The sequence below is a fragment of the Nilaparvata lugens genome, chromosome 4, assembly GCF_014356525.2.
Source record: "Nilaparvata lugens isolate BPH chromosome 4, ASM1435652v1, whole genome shotgun sequence".
NCBI lineage: Eukaryota > Metazoa > Arthropoda > Insecta > Hemiptera > Delphacidae > Nilaparvata > Nilaparvata lugens.
In genome coordinates, this window is record NC_052507.1 from 50,909,030 (window position 1) to 50,933,328 (window position 24,299).

Below are 24,299 nucleotides of genomic sequence, written 5' to 3' on the forward strand. Positions count from 1 at the left end.
GGTAGTAGGTAGTATTAGGATTAGTAACTCTTAGTAAACTAATAAACAATTGTCTCTATATTTATTAAGTTTATCGTTTAGGTCAGTAAAAATTGTGATAATAATTATAAAAACGAAAAAATAAAATCTTCTTTAGGTTAGGTGGCAGTTGTATAAATTAGTTGTAAACTATTAGTAGTTCTGTCTATTAGATATTGTATGACATGTAGGTAATTTCGTATTTTGTGTTTAAGTTTGTGGTGAAAGTCGAATATAATTATTGTTGAATATAGGTATTTTAATTTTGACCACTTTTACATACTATTTGTAAAGGGCTTAGACAATTTATAAATAATGTCATACATATGTATAAATACAAAGCGATGTCATAATTTATGTCAATACCTTTATATAGTTATGATAAGGGATCGAGCGCTCGTTCAAAGGGGTTGTATGTAAAATTAATTTTTGCTTTCTTCTGTAGGCTACCTCAATACTGTGCATGCCTTATAGCTGTCTAAATCGATCTACATTGTGCTAAATGGGAGGAAATACCATTATTGTCTCATTAAGTATCAACCCGATAAGTTAGAAAATTGAATGATTTAAATGTTTTTCCATGAAAAGACTTTAACGTTGTAATTGCAATTACAAGCACGCCAAAGATGTATACGTCTTTACAGCTATATCCTTTTGATTCGGATATAGCTATTTCTATAATCCTTCATAACCTGTCAAATTATATGAATGGTACCGTTCCGTTAATAACTGATAAAATACTAAATATATCGTTGAAATAATTTGAAAAACAATTTAACCAATACAGGTACCGTTATCTGAATTTTTATTGTGAATCTATGAAGTTTATCTATTAGAACGTATTCCACACCTAATCTAATTACCACAATTTCTAAAAATTATTTCTTCTTTCTACGGTACATTCCAACCGCTTTTGATAGTGTGAATAGGATTGAGCTTCTGAGAGGTCTGTACAGCATGGGCATGTCCCCAAAGTTTATCAGCCCTGTAGCTATGACAATGCGAGATGTCAAAGGACAAGTAAAAATCGGGTTGGATTTTCAGCTTGGACCTCCACATTGCTAATAAGAAAATCGACCAGAAAGGCACAATATTCTGGAAATTCAGTCAAACATGTGCACATGCAGATGACATTAAAACTCAGATTTTGGAGACCTTGAAATCCATGTATAGGAAGTTGGAAGAAGAGTCAGCTTTGATAAGACTCAGGATAAATGAGGAAAAAACTAAATGCATGATTATGTCTTCAGATGCAGCACAACAAGCAAGACTGGTGGATCTGGTCACTGATGGAGCTCCCATTTCAGATTAAGGAACCTGCCCTGATGGGGCATATCCCGTGGGTTTGAAGGCAAGGCAACTTCTGGAGTTGCCTTGGGATTTGGTTTGTTTACGTGGTTCCCAAGAACAGCTAGGAAAGTGGAGTCAACCCAGACAGAGCCCCGCATGTCCAGGCAAGGCAAAATACTATAAGAGGGCGTCTGGTATCCTGCAGGCACCGTTAGAAACATCATATAAAAGTACCACCCATTAGCACGGTCCACATAACACCTTGGGTTGGTCTAAGAAGAAGTAAGAATATGGACAAGGAAGGTCGACAGATAGAAAAATAAAAAAAGAATGGCGCAAAGCTAAGTCAATCGAAAAAGTGCCATTCTATAAATGAAAAGTTCCAATTCCAAAGCATATTAAGAAGGAGAAGGGCTTTGGAAAGTGGGTCTCTTTTAGTCGCCTCCTACGACAAGCAGGAACACTTTTGGTGTATTCTGGTTTTCAACAAATTCTTTAGTTTTTTGAGTCGAACATACTCAAAGCTCCCCCAATCCACAGGGGGCTTAGATATTACCAATTCGTCAGGTATTTAAAAGAAAATTAATTCTCATTTTTAATCAGCTGTGGACAACATTATCAACTCTTATTTGACATTCATCTATTCCAATTTTCATCGGACTATTTTTGTGCGGTTGACTATAGTGATGCCCATCATTGTCTATAGCTGTGAAGCCTGAGCAATCACAGAAGAGAGAAGAGACTCAAGAGTTACTGAAAGAAGAATGCTTCGATGAATCTATGGTCCAATATGTGAAAATGGAACTTGGACACTAAAATATAAAGAGGAGTTGGATGCACTCATACATGGACAGGATATAGTCTCAGAGACAAGATGGCTGGGACATGTTCATCGAATGGGAGAGGACCAACTTCCTCTTAGAGTATTGAGGTGCAAGCTGGACAACCGCAGGAGGATGACAAGGCCACGAAATCGCTGGATGGATTGTAAAGGACTTGACAGAATTGGAAGTGAGAGGATGGCAGTTCAAGACTGGAGGCAGAGAATGCCAAAGCCCACCCCGGGCTGTAGAGAACGAGAAAGAGATGGAACATTCCACATTAGCATTTTGATTGTAGTTTTTAGTCGAATAGTTTCTACTTATCGGGATTACGGGTTGAATTCCCTTACAACTTTGCAGATTTTTTTCGCTCCTAAACCATTCCCTCTTTTCCTCTTGGGAGAAGTAGAACCCTTTATATAATATTATAATAATCGATCACATATCTTATCAACCTAACTTGTGCCAACTTCTATCTAGATGAAAAATAATTATTGTTCTACAGCTAAAGACTGCATCATTCGCCATGAAGTTATGTGATTGTAGGATAGTTTATTTATGTAATGTATTTGAAGATTAAAACGTTTGAATTTTGTGGGAGAAACTCAGTAATTCTACTTCTGTTCACTTAAAAACTTGAATACCATTTCCATTGTAGTGATGGAAAGTTGAAATTTCAATTGATATTGGATAATAGGCCTACTTCACGCAAGATAATACCCCTTATATTTAATTTCAAATTTTCAGTAATTGGAAATTTTCAGAAGTCTGGTTGAAATGTTTCTTTTCCGCTTATCTTCCACAAGCTGCCAAGTTGTATAGAGTTTCGTGGTCCTTGAATCGTTCAGAGACAAATTCTGCATCATAAGATGAAGTGGAAAAATGTAGGAATTGATGGAAAATCATATTTATTGGACTGAGCTAGGGTTGAGGTTGAAAAAGTATTTATTTCATGGAAATTTATTATTAATTTATTGTAGTAAATCATTCTAGATACACAAATTCCTCCTTTTCCCCTTGAAGAATTTATTGTGATGCAGTAGTTGTTTTAGATTCATTACCATTATTCCTTGACCTTGATGATTGTAGAAGAATTTTTTTAAAGTTCATCAACGATCTGCCCTCATAATAACCATTTTCGATTAGTAACGTTCATTTAATAAAAAAAAACTTTTCTCATCAATGTCTATTATATCTAAAATAGAAGTAAAATTGTATCATTGGTTAAATCATTTTAAATATTCTTACGATTTTTTAAAATCTCTTTTCCTATTTTTCATCGGAATGCAAGATTTGTGGTATTCTCTTTCATTATCAATATTGTAATATTATTTTTTGAGAAACTAACTTCATAGTGAGGTCCACGTTATAATGGTGGTATTTGGTTAACATTGGTGTTGCTATCCTTGCCTATCATTCGACAAAGTAGTTAGCGCTATCCTTCTCTAGTTCTGCAACGTTGCCTGATCGTTTTTCAACAATGTAGTAGTATAATTGGTTGACAAAATATTTAATCTAAATAAAATGTATTATTAAATCATTCAAAAATATTTTTTCGACAAATAAAATAAAATTATTGATCATTTTCAACAAGAATGAAAAGTTAATATTACTGTACTTCAGACATACAGTAACAGCTATCCTCTATAGATGAATTCCAGCTATCCGGCAACGCTGTTCTGCTATCTTTCTTCACTGTCATTATAACGTGGACCTCACTATAATAGGTATTTCTTCTCAGAAGATTTCTTGAAATGTTTTAAATAAATGACTGCTAAGATATTGATATTGATATTATTGGATTGTTCTAGTCAGTGGAAACCCTTGCCGCCTTGAAATCTAACATTTTAAAACATCTTAAGCTAGTACCTATATAATTTTCCTTGATAGAATAAACTATATTATTAATTTTATTGTCTTAATCATCCTAAAGGAACAACTAGTAGTGTACTTACCGAAATTAGATTGTAGTATTTATCACTATTTCTCTCATGTTGAACGATTTCAACATTTATTCAATTATGATTTTGTGGTTGGGGGTTGGAAGTTTTTGTAGCAAATATGTTTTTTCTGTATGCTCAAGGATGAAAAACTGCTTTTCTGAACCATTAAACACCACTAATTTTTGTAAAATTTATAGAAATTACATAATATTCATATAGTTGACATCATTGTAAGTTATCTAGGTAATTTGAATTTTGACCATAAATGATACATGTTCTTGACTTGATAAAAAGTTTTATACAGACTATACTTGCCAATCTAAGAGTTTTACTGAGTTGGAGATATGATAGGATTTTGAACCATTTATCAAATTATTCCTCTTATAATATTTATATAATTTATTATCAATGTTAATGCTGATCTCACATTCTTTAGTTTAGAGTCGGTTTAGCAATAATCTATTATTTTTACAATAATGAGGCTTGTTTAATATTCATTATGAAGAATATTTCGACGGCCAAAGTTTATGAAAATCATATTCATGCTGGATTTGCAAAAGTATAATATTATAGTTATGGGAATGGTTATTCTACTTGACAGTCGATTCACGAGTTTGAGATTTTTTTAGAAGAGGGTCGTCTTTATTGGAAATCATAACTGTGAACAACAAGAACAATTCTTCTAAAACATATAGAATTCTTAATGCCCAACAGATTAGATGTATCGTATAACGAATTCTAAAATTATTTTGTCATGCAGACACAAGTTTGTTCGCAAGAAAAAAGTGAACTGAATTGTTGTTCCTGGTTCACACAGCTGCGGTCGGTCAACAGAGCAGCGGTCAACATGTGAGAAGGAGCGAAAGCAAATCAACTTCCTTTTTATCTAGATTGCGATCCAAATTTACAAAGTATTAAAACACTCTTATTAAAGTATTCAACTGATCTTTTTCGAGTAACTAATTCATATGTTTTGTCATCAACATTTATATCTCACCATTTGCTAAATTACTGGATTCCTAATTAGGTTACAATATTAAAAAAATCGAATAAATTCATTTAACTTGGCAGCTTGTATGGAGTTGTAGAATGTCTTTGTCCACTGCCCCAAGTACGTGTATTATATCCACTTTCCACATAGCTTTATAGCAATTAATATTACTAAAACCGTTTAAGAGCAAAATAATTAATTTTAAAATATTCTATTTAAACAAATCAAACAAAAAAATATTCTATATAAACAAATCCTCAGTACACAATTATTTTATTAGACTGCCTTCAATAATTTATGGATTATATAGATCTTTTAAAATCTCTTATGATAAACAAATCACTTTTTTGTCAGAAATTGAGTTTTTGAGCGCATTAATAAAGGTTTAGAAACAACTGAGGCATAGACTCGAATTAATGAAACTTTTGTATTGAAAACGCTGAAAAAGCTCTAGTTTTCACTGTTCAAACTAATGTGTTTAGAGAAAATTCAGTAAAGGCGTCCCTCCTTTCTTGAAGGATCTCATCTCATTTCAATTAAACATCACTAATCTCGAATAATTCCTTTTTCGTTCCATAAAAAAGTTCCTGGCTATCTGCTTTACTATAACATAAATAGGTACCGATAATGTAATATTATACTATTGTATGCATTTGAGTGCCCTTCTCGCAGATGTGTTTCGGTGTTATTATAAATAATAACTAGGCTATGTATGTAGTTGAATATAGGTAACAATAAATTAGGTGTTGAAATGCAGTTGCTGTATAACGTAATAACAGAATTACTCGTTAATAAAGACCGTTCTTAATGTAACTATCATTGTAATAAATGATTATCCTCAAAGAAACGTAAGATACAAATTTAGTAACGATTATTATTATATTATCATACTATAATTTATGCTGTATATTTTGTGTCTCACATCCCCATATTGGGGCATTGACTGCATGTCTGTTGTAAATGTGTACTGTAATATATTATATACATAATAATACTATAAATATATTTTTTATAGAATAAAAAATCCGTTCATTTCTTTTTGTCATTTTTCATATTAAAGAAATAAATAGCCTGTTCTATAGTTTCATTTAGTTTTAATCTCTCCCACATTTGATTCTAGTCATGGTTTTCTTGAATAATCAAGGCTGCAATGAATTGATAGCTTTTAGTAGGTGCTTCTGAACAGAATATGCCCAAGAATGAATGTGGCAAGTTTTAGTAGCAATTATTTAGGAACTTAGATTGTACATACGGTATATGTACATGATTTGTAAAAAGTGCAGATACTATTTTTTATTCTTACATTTCTCTTCTAAAGACATGTTGAAAAGTTGTTGTAAAGCATTGGACGAGGGGTGACGACGGGAGCAGGACAATCTTCACCATCCAATTAATCACGGTATAAGAATTCCCCCTGCTTTGGTTAGATCCTCTGATTTCGTAAAAAACACATTTTTTTAATATTTTCAGTATATTTTTTTGGGTCACAGGTATATTTTCATAACGCTTATTAGACTCAGGAGAATCACCAGATATATTCAATTGTATAATAAGTTTGGTTGTGCTCTTTGTATGTTATGCAATAGGATAAATTGTTCCTGTTTTACAGAAACAGTACTAACTTCAAAATATCTACTTATTTGATTGGGTGGGATTTATAATACATAGATAATCCTATTTCATCGACTATAAATAAAAAAAAAACATTAGTTCTGATTACAGTATTTATTATAGTTTGAAAAAGTGGAGAAAGATGAGTTAGTAAAAAGTTCTAAGTAATAATGTTAGTGATTCATAACTTGAACATTCTTGCAAATTGACCAATACTATAAGTAGTGGCTCAACAAAAGTGCATATTAACAAAGTTGTCTTTGTTTTTAAAAACTGGTCCCCAAGCAGCATACTGTGAAGACGATTTCTTGTCCTCGCATTTTGTGTGTGGCTTAGTGCTGGCACCCACATCGAAACAGCTTTTCCTGCAATTCAGTTCAAAGCAATATATCAATAGATACAACTTGAAAAACAAACACAATGAGTTGTCATTTCTATTAAAAAGGTTTTATTTTTACATAACTCTGAGTTCAATACTCGAGGCATCTTCTACAACTCATTTCTAACTAGTTCAGTGAACAATTTTAATTAATTGGACAATATGCAGATTTAGACAGCCATTGTGAAACATTTCACTGGACCAAATTTACAAGCGTTTTGCAGCATAAATGTCGGCGGCTCTAGACATTACAGGTTGAAAATGAAATATATTTTTTATTAGACGGATGGAACTTGAGAGCCTTCTCTATGACCCAACATTTTAGTTTAATTTGTATTTTGAGAAAACTAAATTGTTTGATTGGATAAAAAAAATGCGGAATAATCTTAAAAACCTTGTATATTTTTGTTTTATTTGATTTTTTAAACTGCTCCAGCAGTTTCACCCAAGTTCAACTTCATCCAGGAGTCAAGTTATGGCTTCTAAAGAAAGCGCGAGTCAGAAATTAAAGATTTTGGAAATGTAGTGCATAATATCATATAAGAATTGAGATAAAAACTAGGATAAATGAGATAAACGAATTAAAGAATTATCAAATAACGCAGTAAAATGTCTACATTATAATAGTAACTTGTAAAATGTTACTATTAAAACCTTAACAGGTAAAATTACTAATACAACAAAGGAGTTCCGATGCGAGCACGGGTTACTATAATAGGTAATTTAAGAAACAAGACCTCTGCTGGATAATGTCAGTTACTGTAAACGTTATACTGAACCAAATTACATAATTTTTGTACTATATGGTAAGGTCCACGTTATAATGACAGTGTATGATTCATAATAGTGTTGTTATCCTTGTCTAACATGCAACAAAACAGATAGCACTATCTCTCTCTAGCTTTGCAATGTTGTCAGTTGGCCAGAAATATTTTATTTCACTTTTGACAGTAACTGTACAGAAGTAGACAAACAATCCCCAGCCGCCATGTTTTATTTTGATTTATAACAAAATGCTAAAGTAGAGGAGTCGTATAATTGATGTTAAATGTATTTTTGAATAAATGAAATTATTTTTAGATTTAACGTATGAGAAACACAAATTATACTTGAAATGCAACTTTAAAAGTTAATAACTTTGAGACCATCCTAGACTTCGTCCATGCTTCAGTTTACCGGATTAGTTTAGGCCTACACTGGTACCGGTAGGCTATAAATAATATTGAAAGGTTATTTCAGAATTATTTCCATTGAAATTATCTTATTATAGATAGGATTCCTATTTTTAAAAGAAATTGGAATAGAATACCTAGCGAATAACTTAATTGCTGTTGCTTTGAAGTTCAGATTGGTGAATCACAGCTTTTCAAATTAGCGGCCATTTCAGGTTTGTGAATCTGATCTCAGTTATGAAAGCAAAGTTTAGAATAAAATTATGAGATAATATATTCACAAGAATGTTATTCAATATTTTATTGTGAAATTGTTATATGCGACAGTTTCAGTTTTCCTGAATCCATGCTTCATAGTTTTGCATTTCCATCACAATTAAAAATTAAATAGGCTACCTTACCTAATGTAAGGCCTGTGTCAGACTACCTTATAATTTTTTTTATATATCATATTTGACAAACATTATTATAAAAGCTATTGCCGAATTATTTAGGTCTATAAGTGATATAAGAAATGGATGGTCGTTTTAAAATGACCTTATAATTTTAATGATTTTTAACATAATTTTTAATTCTTTCGAATTTCTGAGTTTGTTACATAAAATGTCTAAATTAACATGAATGGTACTGTAACTAGCTGCGACCAAATGAATCACGCCACCTAATGGAACGTCTGAGTTTGAAGCAGAAATGCTAATACAGTCCCTAGTCTACGTTTTCTGGATTGAACTACAGAGTCAGTGGGAAGTAGTAAATCTACAGGGCGTCTTCATACGGTGGTCAATCCAGAAAGCGTGAAGACTACCGTAGGCCTACTGCAACTGCAACAGTGCTTCAAGCTCCCCTACAGAGAGTGGAGTATCTAATACTCCATCAGGTGGAGTATTTCAGCTTTTTGTCTTTATAGTAGCCTACCTATCTTGATAATTATAACGTTTTCTCAAATTAGGCAACTTAACAAACTCAGAAATATAAAAAATTAAAAATTATGTAGAAATTTATTAAAGTTATTATGGTAATTTAAAACTAGTCCATCCTTTTTGGGACACTATATTTTATAATGCATAATTCACACTATTAAGACTCTAATTGTAAAACACCTTTAATAAAATTTCCCTCCACCTACTGTCTAAAGAGCCTACTTTACTCCCTGAAACATAATACTGAAGTTTCACTTTTTCGCTCTTGGTAGGAAAAAACATAAAAACTCCCTAGAGCGTTAAAGTAACTCCATTTAAATAACATGGGAAGCATCTCTATTTTAAAAACTTACATTTGAGATAGGTTAGAAGGTCTAAGCTCAGATGAGGAAGCATATAGAGTAGTCATTAAACCAACTAAATTCAAAGACCTTAAAGAGATGCATCTTTAAGGTCTTTGACTAAATTCAATACGGTACCTCAACCAGACATTTGATCAATAGGCCTATATGAAATATATGTTTCATGCTAAAATTATTACAAACTTCATATCATTATACTATAAAAATTTATAAATATTTTCTTTTATATTCCATGTTATTCAAAATACCAACCAACGAATATTCCTCATTAACTAATCAAATTTGAAACGGGAACTTCATCATTGTGTTGTAGTTGAGTCGGCGGCCATTGTTGTTACAACTTTTGCCGACAGATAGCACTGTCGGCTGTGAACTGTGTGATTACAAGACAGCTGTTTAATTTTTAAGTTATGTTGTAACACATTTTACTGGTCACGTAAGTTTTTAAAAATTATTTTATTTTCAGTTTTTATAAAAATTTAGGTGGAGGAAAAATGTTGCGTACATCACGAGTGAAAAATGTTTTTTCTCCCTCAGGAAAATTGTTGCCCTCGGCTTCGCCTCGGGCTTCAAACGTTTCCCTCAGGGAGAAAAAACAGTACTTTTCACTCTAGTTATACAAATAACAGCTATTATGATAGACTGATAGTGGCCTAATGAGCCAAGTAGGTACCGGTAGTAAAGAACTCACAATTGTGGAAATTACCGAAGATTTAAACCAATGTACCTAGAATGTATTCTAGATTCCTTGATTTAAACTAATAGGCCTAATTATTTCATGTACTTTATCATTTTATGTATTTGTCAATGGAAATAATTTTAGAAATTATTTAAGTTCAAAATAAAATATACATGTTGAAATTGAACTTACTATGGCACGTTGTGAATGAGTGTCAGAACCTGTAGTTCCAGATGGTTACCCGCGTTTCCAAGTCTGCTTCCCTTCCTAGTGCATAAATTTTTATCCAACCTGAAAAATGACACCAAATTATAATACAGTATAATAGTACAGTAGTACTGTAAATTAATATTTGAAAAAAACATCAGAAAAAACTGTTATTCATAGATACCAAATACGTTTTAAAAGGCAGAGAAGACCTAATTACCTTGGTAGTTTTTATCAATAGAATTTGTTTTTTTTCTATTATTTTAACTGCTGAGCCATAATATAAAGGCTAATCCACTCTTATGTTTAGAGCTACTGAAAATATTGAAACAAAATAGAATATATCAAGTACTCTTTCATTTAATACCGTTTCGAGTCGTGTTGTGATAAAATAAAAGGTTGCTTTGACATATTCTATTGCGTTTCAAAGTCTAATGTGTATAATTCGGTACTGAGTACGTGGCATTAGGAAACGATAAAGAGATGTGGAACTTGCAGGAAGTCAAATCAAACCAGCTGTGAGCTTCAAAATGTATAAATCAGTGTAAAGGCCAGCTATGCTGTATAATACGGAACCCTGGCTCATTTTAAATAAACAGGCAATGAAGACGCTAGCTGGAGAAGGTAACAAATGAGGAGATGAATGTGCGGAGCTACAAAGAAGGATCTCATAAGAATTGGTTTGATCAAAATAGGTGCATTAAAGGTTGGTCCACTGAGTAAGAAGGTTGCGAGGATGAGGTGGTTTGGTCATTTTAAGATATATGATGAGGAATAAGTGGGAAGGAGAGGGTACGATTACCTGTTATGGGTGACGTGAGAGAACGAAGAAGACCAAGATTGTGGTAGAAGGACAGAATTAAGGATAATTTATAGGAGAGAGGTAGAGGGTGTGGTACGGTGATTGATTGATTATTTGCCTTTATTAGGGCGGAGTTAGGACTCCTTGTCCTCTCTGCCACACAACCCTTTACAAAATAAAAAAATGACATAAGATTACAAAAGTAATAGATTAGGTACCTCTTATGTAAAGTGCCATTCACTCACAAATGCACACAAAACAACCCTAAAACCAAAGATTTTACAAAGTATAATAATTATCATAAAACAATATAAGATAAAAATATATGTAGTTGCATAAATAGTAAAAACATATTCATGTAGATTGACAGTGTGGTGCTGTGGAGGAAGAGGAGGAGACTAAAGGACGGATATGTCAACCCTATCTTAATTGAAAAACAAAAGGCATTGCCGAAGAAGAAGAAAAACTGTAATATAATTTCTTCTTATAAACCGTAGGTAGACTACTTTTCTTATAATTCGAAAGAGTAGAGGATGATGAACTTACCAAGTTACTGGAAAACCACCATCTTCTAATTCTAAATTATTATATTATTAATATCTTATTAAACATTGTATTTCTAGGGTTAATCAATTTCCTCCTCGATTATTACATTATTATGAATTTACATTTAATTAAATCCTGCTTCCAATGAAGTTCTGCTCTGCTAGGAAAAAATAGAATACCATTGGTAATGCGAACACTCGCAGTAGGTATCCAATGATTTTTTCCTGCACAGCCAACAAATTGGAATTCATTGAGCAGGGCAGGCCTTTTGGGAAGTGAATTATATCTTTGCTATTACACCATAGAATAAACAAACTGTTTTTTCTTTGCTATTACGTAACAAGGTGAAAATCCTACATATTCGCTTACTATCCTAACTTTACCAAAGAGGAAAGGTAAGTTTATCACTGATACCGAATAATTATTTGAGTCTACATTACTCTTGTAGCATTCATTAAAACAGTTACAAATACAAATAATTCTTCTTGTCTCATACTGCCATGCCTGGATACCTCGTTAGTAAGTAGTAATTTACATCACTAAAATTATATTTATTATGTTGTTCAGTCATGTGAAACTCATTTACCTACAAAATATTTTGAAAAACTTACCTAACGGTCGGGAGAAACCTATTAGCTGGCTGATAGTCGAACCAATTCATCGACACATAAACAGATTCAATTGCTTTGAAAACATGGAATGATATCTTCGGAATTCGATAGTGATCCTCTACCAACGGACTTGGAAACAGGAGTGATCTTTGGATACAAGTTACCTGTCCAAGAAGCGTATTTCCATATTTTTTTCTAAGAAAACCGGTTGAGTGTGTTTTCACTAGAAGTGAAGACGCATTTGGACGATTGCCCAAAATAAATAATTCGTTTGGCGACAGTAACGATGAAGGCCAGGAAAACTGATCAAATTCTTCCATTGCTGCAAAAATGTAAACAAGTATATTTGTATATTTTCCGGTTATGCAAATCTGTGCCAACTAAGTTTCTTGATTTGAAGCTGCACATTCTGGATTAGCTTTTACTCCTCGAAGAAAATTGTCAACAATTATCTTATATAAGACGAGGATGATTTAATTTGGAATGATAACTTTTCCAACTGAACAGTGATAGAACTCAAAACGTTTCGGTCTACGAATGATGATTACAACTCTCTCTCCTTGAGTCTAATTATTTTCATTAAATAAAAAAAAAAATAGCCAATATTTTCAACATTTTAGGTTTATTTGATTATGCATTGCCATGAAAGATTTTTCAAAATGATCGCATGTAGAGTAAAAATCCAAATTTATAGCATTAGCATATCATGTGTACTGAACCATTGCATTAACTCATTTTTATTTTACATTTAAGAATGTATTTTTGTAAATTTACAAATAATTAGAATTCCCTTTCGCACATCACATTCGATGAAAATTTTGTGATTTCTTTGTAATCACATTATTTTGAAACTATATTCTGATTCTGAAACGGAATCTTCGAGTAATTTCTTGAGGCTTATAATTATGTTATTTTCAAAACTACCTACTATTCATAATACAGTTTATTGCTTTCATTTTGATTCCATTAGCCGTGTTTGAACTTCTCTCTGAGTTTACCAGTAAATTCCGTGTGTAATAAACATCAGGCAAATGAAATAAAAAATAAAAATAATTAAAAATCGTGGTATATTTCAAGTACAAAGATAAAAAAGTATATATGTTACATATAATAGCAATTCTTAAAACATAAAAAACAAGAATAAATACGGTTTTAATAATGAATCTATTTCCATATATATGTAAAATTAAAACTATCAATCTTAACTAATAGGCTAACAGCAGAACAAATTATTAAAGTTGGACGGAAACAGTAGAATAAATTTTACTATAAGATTATGTTTTTGAATATTTCTAAGTTATAGAAAATTGTTATATCCGCTGCAAATTTATCTCAAGAAATTTTTTTAATTATTTTTTGTGAATGAAGTATTTTCTTGTTAATGTTTCAAAGTTGAAAAAAAATTCTAAGATATGTAAAATTGTGTTCAATGTATTTGGAAGAGTAATTCTTACTCTACTTGTCTTACCTATACTTAGAATGAAGCCAAAAAGTTGCCTTCCTTCAATAGTCTTGATTATAGGAAATAGTGAGCTATTCAGAAAGTAGATTAGGTTTTTATATGTAGCGGCGGTGGGTGGTGCGAGCGCGGCCATTTTGGTGTCTGGGCGTTCCGCAGGTCAGTCGGCACCCAGCCGTGCTAGAGAGAGGTCGGCCGTGCTGCTCGTTTCGTCACAATAGCCTTTTGAAATGTGCGCTGCAATCGAAAATCCCGCCAGTTGTGAGGTGCGATCAGTTATAAGGTTTTTGTTAGCAAAAACCATAAACCGATTGAAATTTATCGGCAAGTTTGTGAAGTTTACGGAAACAACGTAATCAGTGAAGGTGGAGTTCGCCAATGGTGCATTAGATTTAAAAATGGACAAAGTAATGTTCATGACGAAGAGAAGAGTGGCAGACCGAGCATTGCGTGAGTGATGAGCTGGTTGCAAATGTCAATGAAATAATTGGAAGATTTTCCCTGATCTACCCTAGAGTCCGGACCTGGCACCTAGTGATTTCCACTTATTCCCGAAGATGAAGACTTGGCTTGCAACACAGCGCTTCGATGACGACGCAGATCTCCGCGCGGGCGTGTCTGACTGGCTGGCGTCACAGGCGGCGGAATTCTTCGACACGGACACGGGAATTTCAAAGCTAGTTCACCGATATGACAAATATCTAAATTTGTTTGGCGATTATGTCGAAAAATAGTATTTTAGTTCCTCTTTCAAATGTAAATAAAAAAATTCTGTACTTAAATTTTTTTATCCAAAAACGTAATCTACTTTCTGAATAGCCCACATATTATTATTCGTTATGGGTTTTTTATTCTTGGTCATTAAGTATACGAGTAAGTTTTACATTGGATATTGTCTTTCAATTTACCTCAAATTTTCCATAATAAATAGATTTGTTTCTGATATTTACTAATACAGCCAATAGGACAGTAGAATACAAATCTAAATTCTAATAAAAATGTACCAAAATACTACTGCAAAAGTATCCTACTTAAGGTAATACTGTAATTCAATGAATTGAATGTATTCAACCTACATTCAGTCTTAAATCAATATTGATAGTCAGAAACACTTGCAGAAAATTTATATACATTAGAAGTTGACTAATTTTCCAAATACTCGATCAGGTCTATCACCTTTTCACACCATACAATCGTATAGATGATCAAATTTTCGATTTATGTGATAATGGTTTGAGATTAATGGTCTGTAAACCTAATTATGTAACTAGTGGTAAATGTTGAAACTTGGTTGTCTTAAGAGTTGGCAATTTGTTTGAGATACTCAATTCGTTCTTCAACCTTTTTGAGATCATTCAATCTGTCCAATGTTATAACTGAGGAACCATCAGACCTTCCTCCAAACATACTGTCCATTGTAAGTTTACTCAGGCTGTTCTCAAGCTGTCGAATTCCAGATAAATCGGGGAAAAACGATTCGTCATTTTCCAATTCAAGCTCACATCTGCTAGCAGGAACGCGAGAAACTGAATTTTCGTCTTCTATTTCAATTACAAAATTCTTCATTGATGATTCTGAACGTGTGCAGTGATCTATAGTCGATAAGGTAGCCTGCGAAATATCTGCAAATTGTTCGAGAATGCCTGAAACATAAACATAAAAAAAAACATTTATAGAAGATTTGTAGCCTACTCGTACGGTAATTTAGAATATCTGAAAATTGGGAAATTGAGAAAGGCGAAGTGGTTCATTCCCTCAAGTAAAACTGTATATTTTTAAATTAGATAATGTATGCTCCTGTGGGCAACATGTAGGCATCCTCAAGCTTGGTTTCCATTCTGGCAATTTGCAATATCATAACACGACGAGCTGTGCCAGCTCGTTCAGTGACTTTTACAGCTTTTCGTCTATTGCTTCCATTTGGCTTAAACTGCATAACGGTGGGTGCAATGAAATCGTAGACGCCAAAAATAGAGCTCTAGTGACCTTGAGCACTATAAAAGTAGCCAAAACTCCCTTATTTTTAGGTATTATTGGAAATCTGACTTACGCTTACAGTATTTGGGGATACTGGATCCAAATTAGAATCTTCCTATCTTTATTTATAAGAAAGTAAGAATTTGAGAGAAAAATGGGAGATGCAATCAATTGGAATCCCGTGAGGGGTTGCTAGTCCTCCATCGGGTGCCTCCCCAGGTGGCGGATAGGGGAATGCCTACCAGATATGGGTGGTACCAGTGAAATCAAATAGTCGGGTCGGACCAAAACTTGCAACTCTGGCAGCCAACAGCTTTGGGCGGATGAGCTACCAGAGAGGGCACCTCTTTGTCCTGGAGTTTGAAAACGGGCTCCAAAGGCGGATGAACTGCAGAAGGCAGCCAACGGCATAGAGATGAGGAAGAAACACGGACCCACCACCTCATTAAATATCCTTAATGGATATGTCTTCAGCAATCATGGCAGCACTCACAGCTAAATTTAATACCGGAGTTTCAAGTCTCCCATTCGCATCTCGGGGGGTTTGTTTTTGAGAGGTGTCATTTAGGAGGGATATCATGTAAGGTAGAAATTTAGGAATAAAACATGGAACGTCAAAACGATGGCACAGCAAGGAAACATTCATAATGCTATAAAATAAATGAAGAGAATGGAAGTTGATATAAGGAACAGGATCAATCAAGGTTGATGACTGCATATTTTTCAGGCACTCAAGACGATACATACCAGAATGGGGTAGCACTGATCGTGAACACATGGCAAACTGTATAACAAACTTGGTACCTTTCTGAGTCAGAATCTTGTTGCTGCAAATCAAAGACCGACCTGCGAGCTTGAACCTCATCCAGACGTATGCACCCACCGCGGACAAAGAGGACACAGAAGCAGAAACATTTTATGCGAGTGTCGCCTAATTATACATGAAGCTACCCAAGCAGGACATAAATAACGTAATGGGAGACTTCAATGCCAAGTTGGGTCAGGGACAGAAGACAGAACTCATTGGTGCTTATGGCCTTGGGGAAAGAAATAATAGAGAAGACATGCTTGAAAGTTTTGTTGAACAGCATGTCATAGTGGTACTAAACACTCAGTTCAAGCAACATTCACGCCTACTATACACCTGGAAATCCCCACAAGACAAGACTGGCAGAATAGTCCAGAAACCAGATTGACTTTATTATGATGAACAAATATTACAGAGATAGCTGTACAAATATGAGAACATCTCCTGGAGCAGACATAAATTCTGATCATGTTCCAGTAATTGGGCAGTTCAGAATAATTCTGGAAAAGGTTAGACGGAAAGGAATGAGCGGAGCTAACCTCAGACTATTAAAAGATGAACCGATCAAAAAAGAGGTTAAATTCAAGTTGAATGCAGCCGTGGAAAGGATGGACGATGGCTTTCCTGTTGAAGATCAATAAGCTGAAATAAAGGATATACTGGAAACTGTAAAGAAGATGTGGCTGAAGACAGAGAAAATTGAGGATGACAAGAAGGACGTGGATGACAGAGAAGATATTGGATCTGATGGAGGACAGAAGGATAAATAAAGGAAATTTTTGCGAATACAAAAGAATAGATAGGTTTATCAGAAATGAAATCAGAAAGGCAAAAGATAACGAACAAAAAGAAAGGTGTCATGAGGTAGAAGCATATAAAAGCAAGTTTGATGAATTTAATGTACATCGAAAGGTCAGAGGTAATTGGGCTTGGAAGAAAGTTGGTTCATGGGACATTACTTAATCATAGAGGGAAAATCATGGTGGATATTGCAGAGAAGAAAGACACTTGAATTGCATACCTTCAGAAGTTGTTTGAAGATGATACAGTGCATTCAATTGGGCCACCCATTTTGCTATCAGAGGTACAAAACAGCAATTAATCAAATGGGGGGCGGGGGGTGAAGGCAGCGGGGCCGGACAACATTCAGACAACATTCAGGTGGAATTCATCAAGCTTTTAGAGGAAAAAGGATTACAGAGCATCACAAATCTTTTCAATAAGATATACTCATCTGCTGGCAATATACCGCATGACTGGTTGGTCTCAGAATTCATTGCTCTTCCCAAGAAGCCGGGGGCAAAGAGATGTAAGGACCACCGCACCATAAGTCTCATAAGCCACCTTTTGAAAGTTTTCCTCAGAATAATTAATAGAAGAATTTACAAGAGATGTGAAGAACAAATATCTTGGAATCAGTTTGGTTTTGTCAAGGCAGTTGGAACGAGAGAAGCTTTATTTGCTTTGCAAGTTTTAGTCCAAAGGGGCAGATGTAAATTGTGATGTTTTTTCTGCCTAATTGGTTGAGTTCAAAGCCACTGATCGGTGAGTGAACGATGAGACCGATGAGTGAACGTGGCTCTGAACGAAGCACTATTTGGTCGTTGAACGATGCATAGACTCACATGCAGCGCTAGTATAGTTGGAATTGAAATCGGCCATTGAGGGGACAACCTGAAAGATTATTACATACTAAAGATCTTGAAATTTTTGTAATCTATATTATAATAATATATATATTATATAATATCTCGCAGTAAAATACCTCAATGGCAGCCTTTAATTTCAAGTAGGAGCTAGCAATGCAAAGGCATAGGCATTGTGAGTTTATACCTCTTTGGCCTAACTGATAAGAATAAAAATACGTCATATCCGGTTCGTTCACTGATCAACTCATCATACTTTTCTAACCGATGGAAAAGAACGTAGAGTAGCTGAACACATGGCTAAATACGAGGTTGCTTACAATTATAATGGACTCCATTATAATGTATTTGGGAACACAGAAATGCATGATTTCATAAATTCAATAACATTAAAAATATTATCCAAAGCAATTTTAACAACTCCAATCACTTGATGGTTTTTATTTCAATTGATTATACAATGAGATAGGTTAGGTTCTAGTTTTGTTTACAAAATAAGCAGCAGAGAAAACATCTGTCAGTCATGACTCATGAGCAACCGTTCAGCCACAGAATACATTCAGAATGGAAGGTATCAATCTAACCAAGACTTGAGTGCACCAAGACCACGACACATGACTGCATCATCTTGTTAGAAATTAAAACTACCGGTATATTACAACGCTACACTTTCTTTCAAGATGGCGGATTTTGGCGTCAGGATACTAGCCAACTTTCCATTCTGTGGTTCATCTGTGATCACTAATCTGTAATCAGGGGTTTTTACTGAACGTAAAAAAAACACGATGGAATTGATCAGTGGCTTAGAACCCAACCAGACGGCTTTTGACCGGGTAAAACATGAGAAAATGGTTGAAATAATGAGAAAACAGGCATTGATGAAAAGGACTTGAGGATAATCATAAACCTGGGGTCAATCTGCAACAATGAGGGTGGATGGAGAAACAACAGAAGAGATGAAGATTAGAAGAGAGTAGTCCGACAGGGATGTGTCTTGTCACCATTGTTTTTCAACTGCTATTCTGAACAGATCTTTAGAGAGGCATTGGATGGTGATGACGAAGATGGCATACCAATACAAGGTCAGAGACTTAACAATATAAGATATGCAGATGACACCATAGTGCTTGCTGATAGTGAAGAAGGTTTGCAGCGTCTAGTGAACAAAATAGTAGCAGTAAGTATTAAATATGGTCTATCAACAGTAAAAAAACAAAATTCATGTTGATCTCCAAACACGGAAACGTTAATGCCCAAATATTCATCAATCACCAGAAGTTGGAGCGAGTGGAACACATAATTTACTTGGGAACAACAATACATGAAAAGTGGGACAAGACACAAGAGATTAAGTCACGCATATCCAGAGCAACAGCTGCCTTCAATAAAATGAACAAAGATTTTCTCACACTGACGATGACACCATTGGTGTTGAAACATGTTTGTGATTTTTATAATAAATGACTGATATTTTTGACAACAACCCAGTGTTTACATTTCAAAATGAACAAAATTTTTCAAGAGCCATGATGTCACCATTGCAACAAAAATTAGACTTCTGAAGTGTTACATCTTCTCTATTTTCCTGTATGGAGTAGAGGCATGGACATTGAACAAGAAAATTGAAGCTTTTGAATTATGGTTGTACCGGAGAATGCTCAAAATATCTTGGACAGAGCATGTAACGAATGAAGAAGTTCTGAGATAGATAAAGAAATCTAAAGAAATTCTGAACACCATTAAGATCCGTAAGCTTCAATACTTGGGACACATAATGAGAAATGAGTCCATATTCTCTCTGCTGCAGCTCATCAAGTAGGGGAAGATAGATGGAAGGAGAGGACCAGGAAGACAAAGGATATCCTGGTTACACAACCTTAGGGAATGGACCGTGAAGACATCTGCTGAACTTTTCCGAATCGCTGTCAACAGAGTCAGACTTGCCCTGCTGGTCGCCAACGTTCGAAACGGATAGCGCACTACAAGAAGAGAAGAGTCAATTGCAAAATACGAAACTGCAACAACACTTGTTTTGCGGCACATTGGTCTGGCGCAAGGAACTGTCGATTTGGAATGTAGACCGCTTCAATTTCTACAAGTTCCCATAATTCGATCTCTACTCATGTTGCTGCGTTAAATCTGCAGTAATGGAAACGAGGCTTCAGCAAAAAAATGAAAAACTTCCTATATTAACGAACTGATTCATATTCAACCTTTCAGCCTAAAACAAACTACATAACATGAAGGAAACAATACTAGGAACACCAATTTCAATTTCAAAGTAGTTTGATCAAATTTATTCAAATTGTGATTTCGAAAATGTTTTTTTTTTCTTCTTCTTTTACTTTGACAGGACTAGAACCTCAATATCTCAAGGGACAACTTTGTTTCTCTCGTTGGATTCTATACATAAATCCCAAATTAGAATACTACTCTGCAGCCCCAAATCACACACTTTTGCGATTTTTATCCAACTACTTCACAATTTTAGCTTTGTTTCATATATTTCGATTTTCACAGATTTTAATAGTCCACTCACCAGAACTTCAATACCAATATTCAACAAATGTTTTGTTAGCAATATTATGAAGAGCCTAACAGGAGATAGAAGCCTGACATGTTTGTATGGAAAAACTTTAATTAATTCTAGTTTGAGTTTCTATAACTGAGTTATGAATAGATGTTAACCGAAAGTCAAATAAAACAGAGAAGCATTCTGCGTAAATTTTTCGAGTTTTTTTTCAGAGACCTCTCAAGGAAACCCTAATCTTAAAACGTCTTCAATTTCCTAAAGGATTACTTGAGAAGCTGTGTTAGTACAAATTTTACCTGTCAAATCAAGTCCCATAGTAAGTTGGAATTGCTGATTGGATGGCTTTCTCAAGGCGGTGATCGGTGTATGCTTTACACGTCGTGGACTGGGAGCATAAAGTGTGTTTGCCAGTAAACACTTCTCAGCAGCTTTCAGCTTGTAGGCATCTAACAAAACGACGTCCGGTTTTTCCGATTTCTTCACGCTTCGTAATTTGTTGAAGTTTGCAAAACAGAGCTTTTGCAGCACTGAAATACAAATACATCCTATTTTAATTTAATTTATATTGATTGAATTGATGATACTGGACATTGAAACTTCACAACATCAAATAAATAGTTAATTCTATTCTATATATTGTCAACATGTATTCAATACATATTTATTGTCATTCATTCACATTCAATTTACAAAGCAAAAAAGTAACGTACATGTGAGCTAAATGTAATGATGTTTAAGAACATAGACATTTCTTGAAATTAAATCAATCACGGTTACATATTTAAATAAATTGAATAATTTTGAATGAAATGGAATTTTGTGAAAAATATAATATTTCTGAAATATTGTAATAACAGTTTTCCTACAAAGCTTATACATTGAAACTTACTATCTGCTTCGCCAATTTTTCGAGATCTTAAAGAAACTGAACTGGATATGTCTAGCGGTAAATCTCTTATAGAATCCGGGAAAGACATATCTGAAATATAAAGAACAAGATAATCTTCAAAAGTAAAATAATTTCAATAGAAAGAGAAATTTTAAAAAATAGGATGTAAATTTCGTAGGAGCAAGCTAAGTCGGAAACCAAAATCTATAGTCTACAAGAACCAGACATGAAACATATTCTATAGAACTGAAAATGCCTCTTGCTGGTTCACTTTTGCTGGGTAATAGCACAAGGTAGGACACTGAAACTGCACTATTTCAGGTATTTAAATAAAATTCACAGAAAATATTTTCAAGTTATGTATTCCAACAAATTGTAAGAACACATATAGAAATTTTGTTTTTTTCTTCAGAAAAATTGTTTCTTTTTGAATATTACTCCAGTAAGATTCATATATTCTGAATCAATATTATTGGTTGTATTAATACGCACTGTAAATTAGTTTTCTGGTTGAATATTAGGTGATATTAGTATAGAAGTAGTTTTTCAGTAATCCTTATCCAGCCTATTTATAAATTGAGTATCAGTATAATATTGCATAGAAGTATGGCATTGATAGAGCAGTTAGATAGTCATAGATAGAGCTAGAACAGTTAGGGGTGAAGAAGGAATTGTTTTTGATTCATTCATCTTTCGTAAAACTAACACTCTTATTTCAGGAGTGCACTCTTGGAGTTGTACTTATAGGGCATGTACAGCTACATTAAAAACATCTCTGACTAAAACTACTGTTTTGGAGGAGAGAAATACCCATAATCATTCCCGAGAAGATGTAGCTATCGACTCACATCAGTCTGCTCAGTTGAGCACGGATGATGAGATTCCCTTATCAAGTGAGGGGGTTCTAGGTAGCCCTATTGCGTCACATGTCCTTTCCAGGAATGATGTTTCACTCCTAGATAAATCACAAAGTACTTCTCAAAACGAAATTTTAGTGGGAGGTATTTTGAATGAGAATGTTATTCTGTCTCTTCCTCTACCCGTTTTCACGGATTTGAGAGCAGAGTTGAAATTTCTGAGGTCTAAGTTTGTCGAAGTTGATTGCATTAACGCAGCTCTGTTGAGAAGAGCTGTAGAACTAGAGGCATCTGACCTGATGTTGTCTTCAGCTTCCAGTAAAGATGACAATGATAATTTGTTTCAAAATAAAACTGACTTTTCTACCGAGACTACCTCAATTGAGTTTGACGATCCTTCTCTGGAAATAATAAATTTGCATGAACAGATTGAAAAAATGTTGACATCAATTGAAACTCTGGAAGCTGATAACTTATGCTTACGAAACAAAATTGAGATCCTAAACAATGATCCTCGGGAATATAAAAGTGATAAGGCTTTGAGTAGTCTTGGAGTCGTTCTTTAGGATTCTCAGACGACTGATCCCAAATCAAATAAGAAACGTCAGCCAAGCCTGCGAGCACTTGTGCTAGTATAGGTGATTCAATTATCAAGCACTTCAAATGAGGAAAATCAATGAAAGGGTCTTTTTTCAGATCATACTCTGAAATCAATATAGATTCAATGACAAAAAATCTCTCAGATTTTGAAGATGTATACGATGTTGTGTTGTTTCATGTAGGCACAAATGATGTATGGAGATCTAATACACCTGATGAGTTGGGAGACAAAATGGAGCATCTTATCAGTGTGGCTAAATCAAAGTTACAATTGGGCAGCTTGGTGGTCAGTGGTCTGCTTCATAGAAGGGATACTGATTATAGGTACATCGATGCAATAAATGGGGTAATTGAATGGCATTGTGGCCAAAAGAATTGTATGTTTGTGGATCCAAACTGTTGGGTAAGGGGTCGCAGTCTTGCTCAGGATGGACTTCATCTTAATCGGAGAGGCTCAAACATTATAAAAACCCTATTTAATAGAATTATAATGAGCTTTGAAGTTGATGAGAACCAAGATAATCTTTCTCAGACTCATATTTGCTCCAGTGAAGGCAATTTGGAGGGTGATACTCCTGCAAATGCTATTCCAAGTCCCTTGGTGGTGATTCTGATAATATTGAGGATATTATTCAGGAAATACCAGTTGTCACTTCTAATAGACATAAACATTTTTTAGAAGAAGGAAAAGAGCTTCACAACCCATTTTAATTGATTGTCTGTCTGAGGCAAGAACTGGAGCTCTTAATCAAGCACCTCCCCGGAATGAGAAAACTTTAAACATACTGCACTATAATATTCGTAGCATTAGGAACAAGAATGACGAACTGGCCATTCATATAGAAAAACTTCAAGACGATAATGTGATCAAAAGAGTAGATTTGTTGCGTTTAAGTGAGACTTGGTTGAATGGGAATGAGACAGTGGGTATTGAGAATTTTACTCTCGTCTGCTGTTTCAATAGGATGATAAGGAGGGGTGGAGGCGTTGCTATCTATGCCAAAGAAGGAATCTTAGTATCGGAGTACTCTCTGCCGGGAGTATGTGAGACTGACTTTGAGGCTTCGGCATTAATTTTCAATGAGTGTTTCTTGGTTGTGTGTGTTTGCAGGCCACCTGGGAGTGATATAGCAGCTTTTGTGACCAATCTTGATCATCTCTTAACCTCGACTTTTGGA

General features: G+C 34.3%; 2 protein-coding genes across 3 annotated transcripts in view; both read right to left on the reverse strand.

The window, feature by feature from the left end:
- Positions 1–10,342: 10,342 nt before the first annotated feature.
- On the reverse strand, positions 10,343–12,507 carry LOC111063418. The gene is made up of 2 exons (XM_039425756.1): positions 12,353–12,507; positions 10,343–10,477 (listed from the first exon to the last, which is right to left on the reverse strand). The coding sequence occupies exons 1-2, from the start codon at positions 12,400–12,402 to the stop codon at positions 10,378–10,380; spliced, it is 150 nt and encodes a 49-aa protein (XP_039281690.1). The 5' UTR covers positions 12,403–12,507; the 3' UTR covers positions 10,343–10,377.
- Positions 12,508–13,402: 895 nt separating this feature from the next.
- LOC111063673 overlaps positions 13,403–24,299 on the reverse strand; it is a 32,982-nt gene continuing 22,085 nt past the window's right edge. The window contains exons 5-7 of one of the 2 annotated variants that reach the window (XM_039425757.1): positions 21,665–21,754; positions 21,072–21,302; positions 14,368–15,454 (exon numbers count right to left, since the gene is read on the reverse strand). In XM_039425757.1, coding sequence (XP_039281691.1) covers positions 15,108–15,454; positions 21,072–21,302; positions 21,665–21,754 — 668 coding nt within the window. In that variant the 3' untranslated portion in view covers positions 14,368–15,107. Of the gene's footprint in view, positions 15,455–21,071; positions 21,303–21,664; positions 21,755–24,299 lie in introns of both variants that reach the window. The other variant, XM_039425758.1, reaches the window with a different exon arrangement.

What these genes read in the sequence shown, in the direction of transcription:
- LOC111063418 (XM_039425756.1), bottom strand. Translation starts at nt 12,402, where the DNA reads ATGAATTGGTTCGACTATCAGCCAGCTAATAGGTTTCTCCCGACCGTT. An exon ending in AGGTTTCTCCCGACCGTTAG is followed by an intron (nt 10,478 to 12,352) that starts GTAAGTTTTTCA and finishes GTCATTTTTCAG; the next exon opens with GTTGGATAAAAATTTATGCA.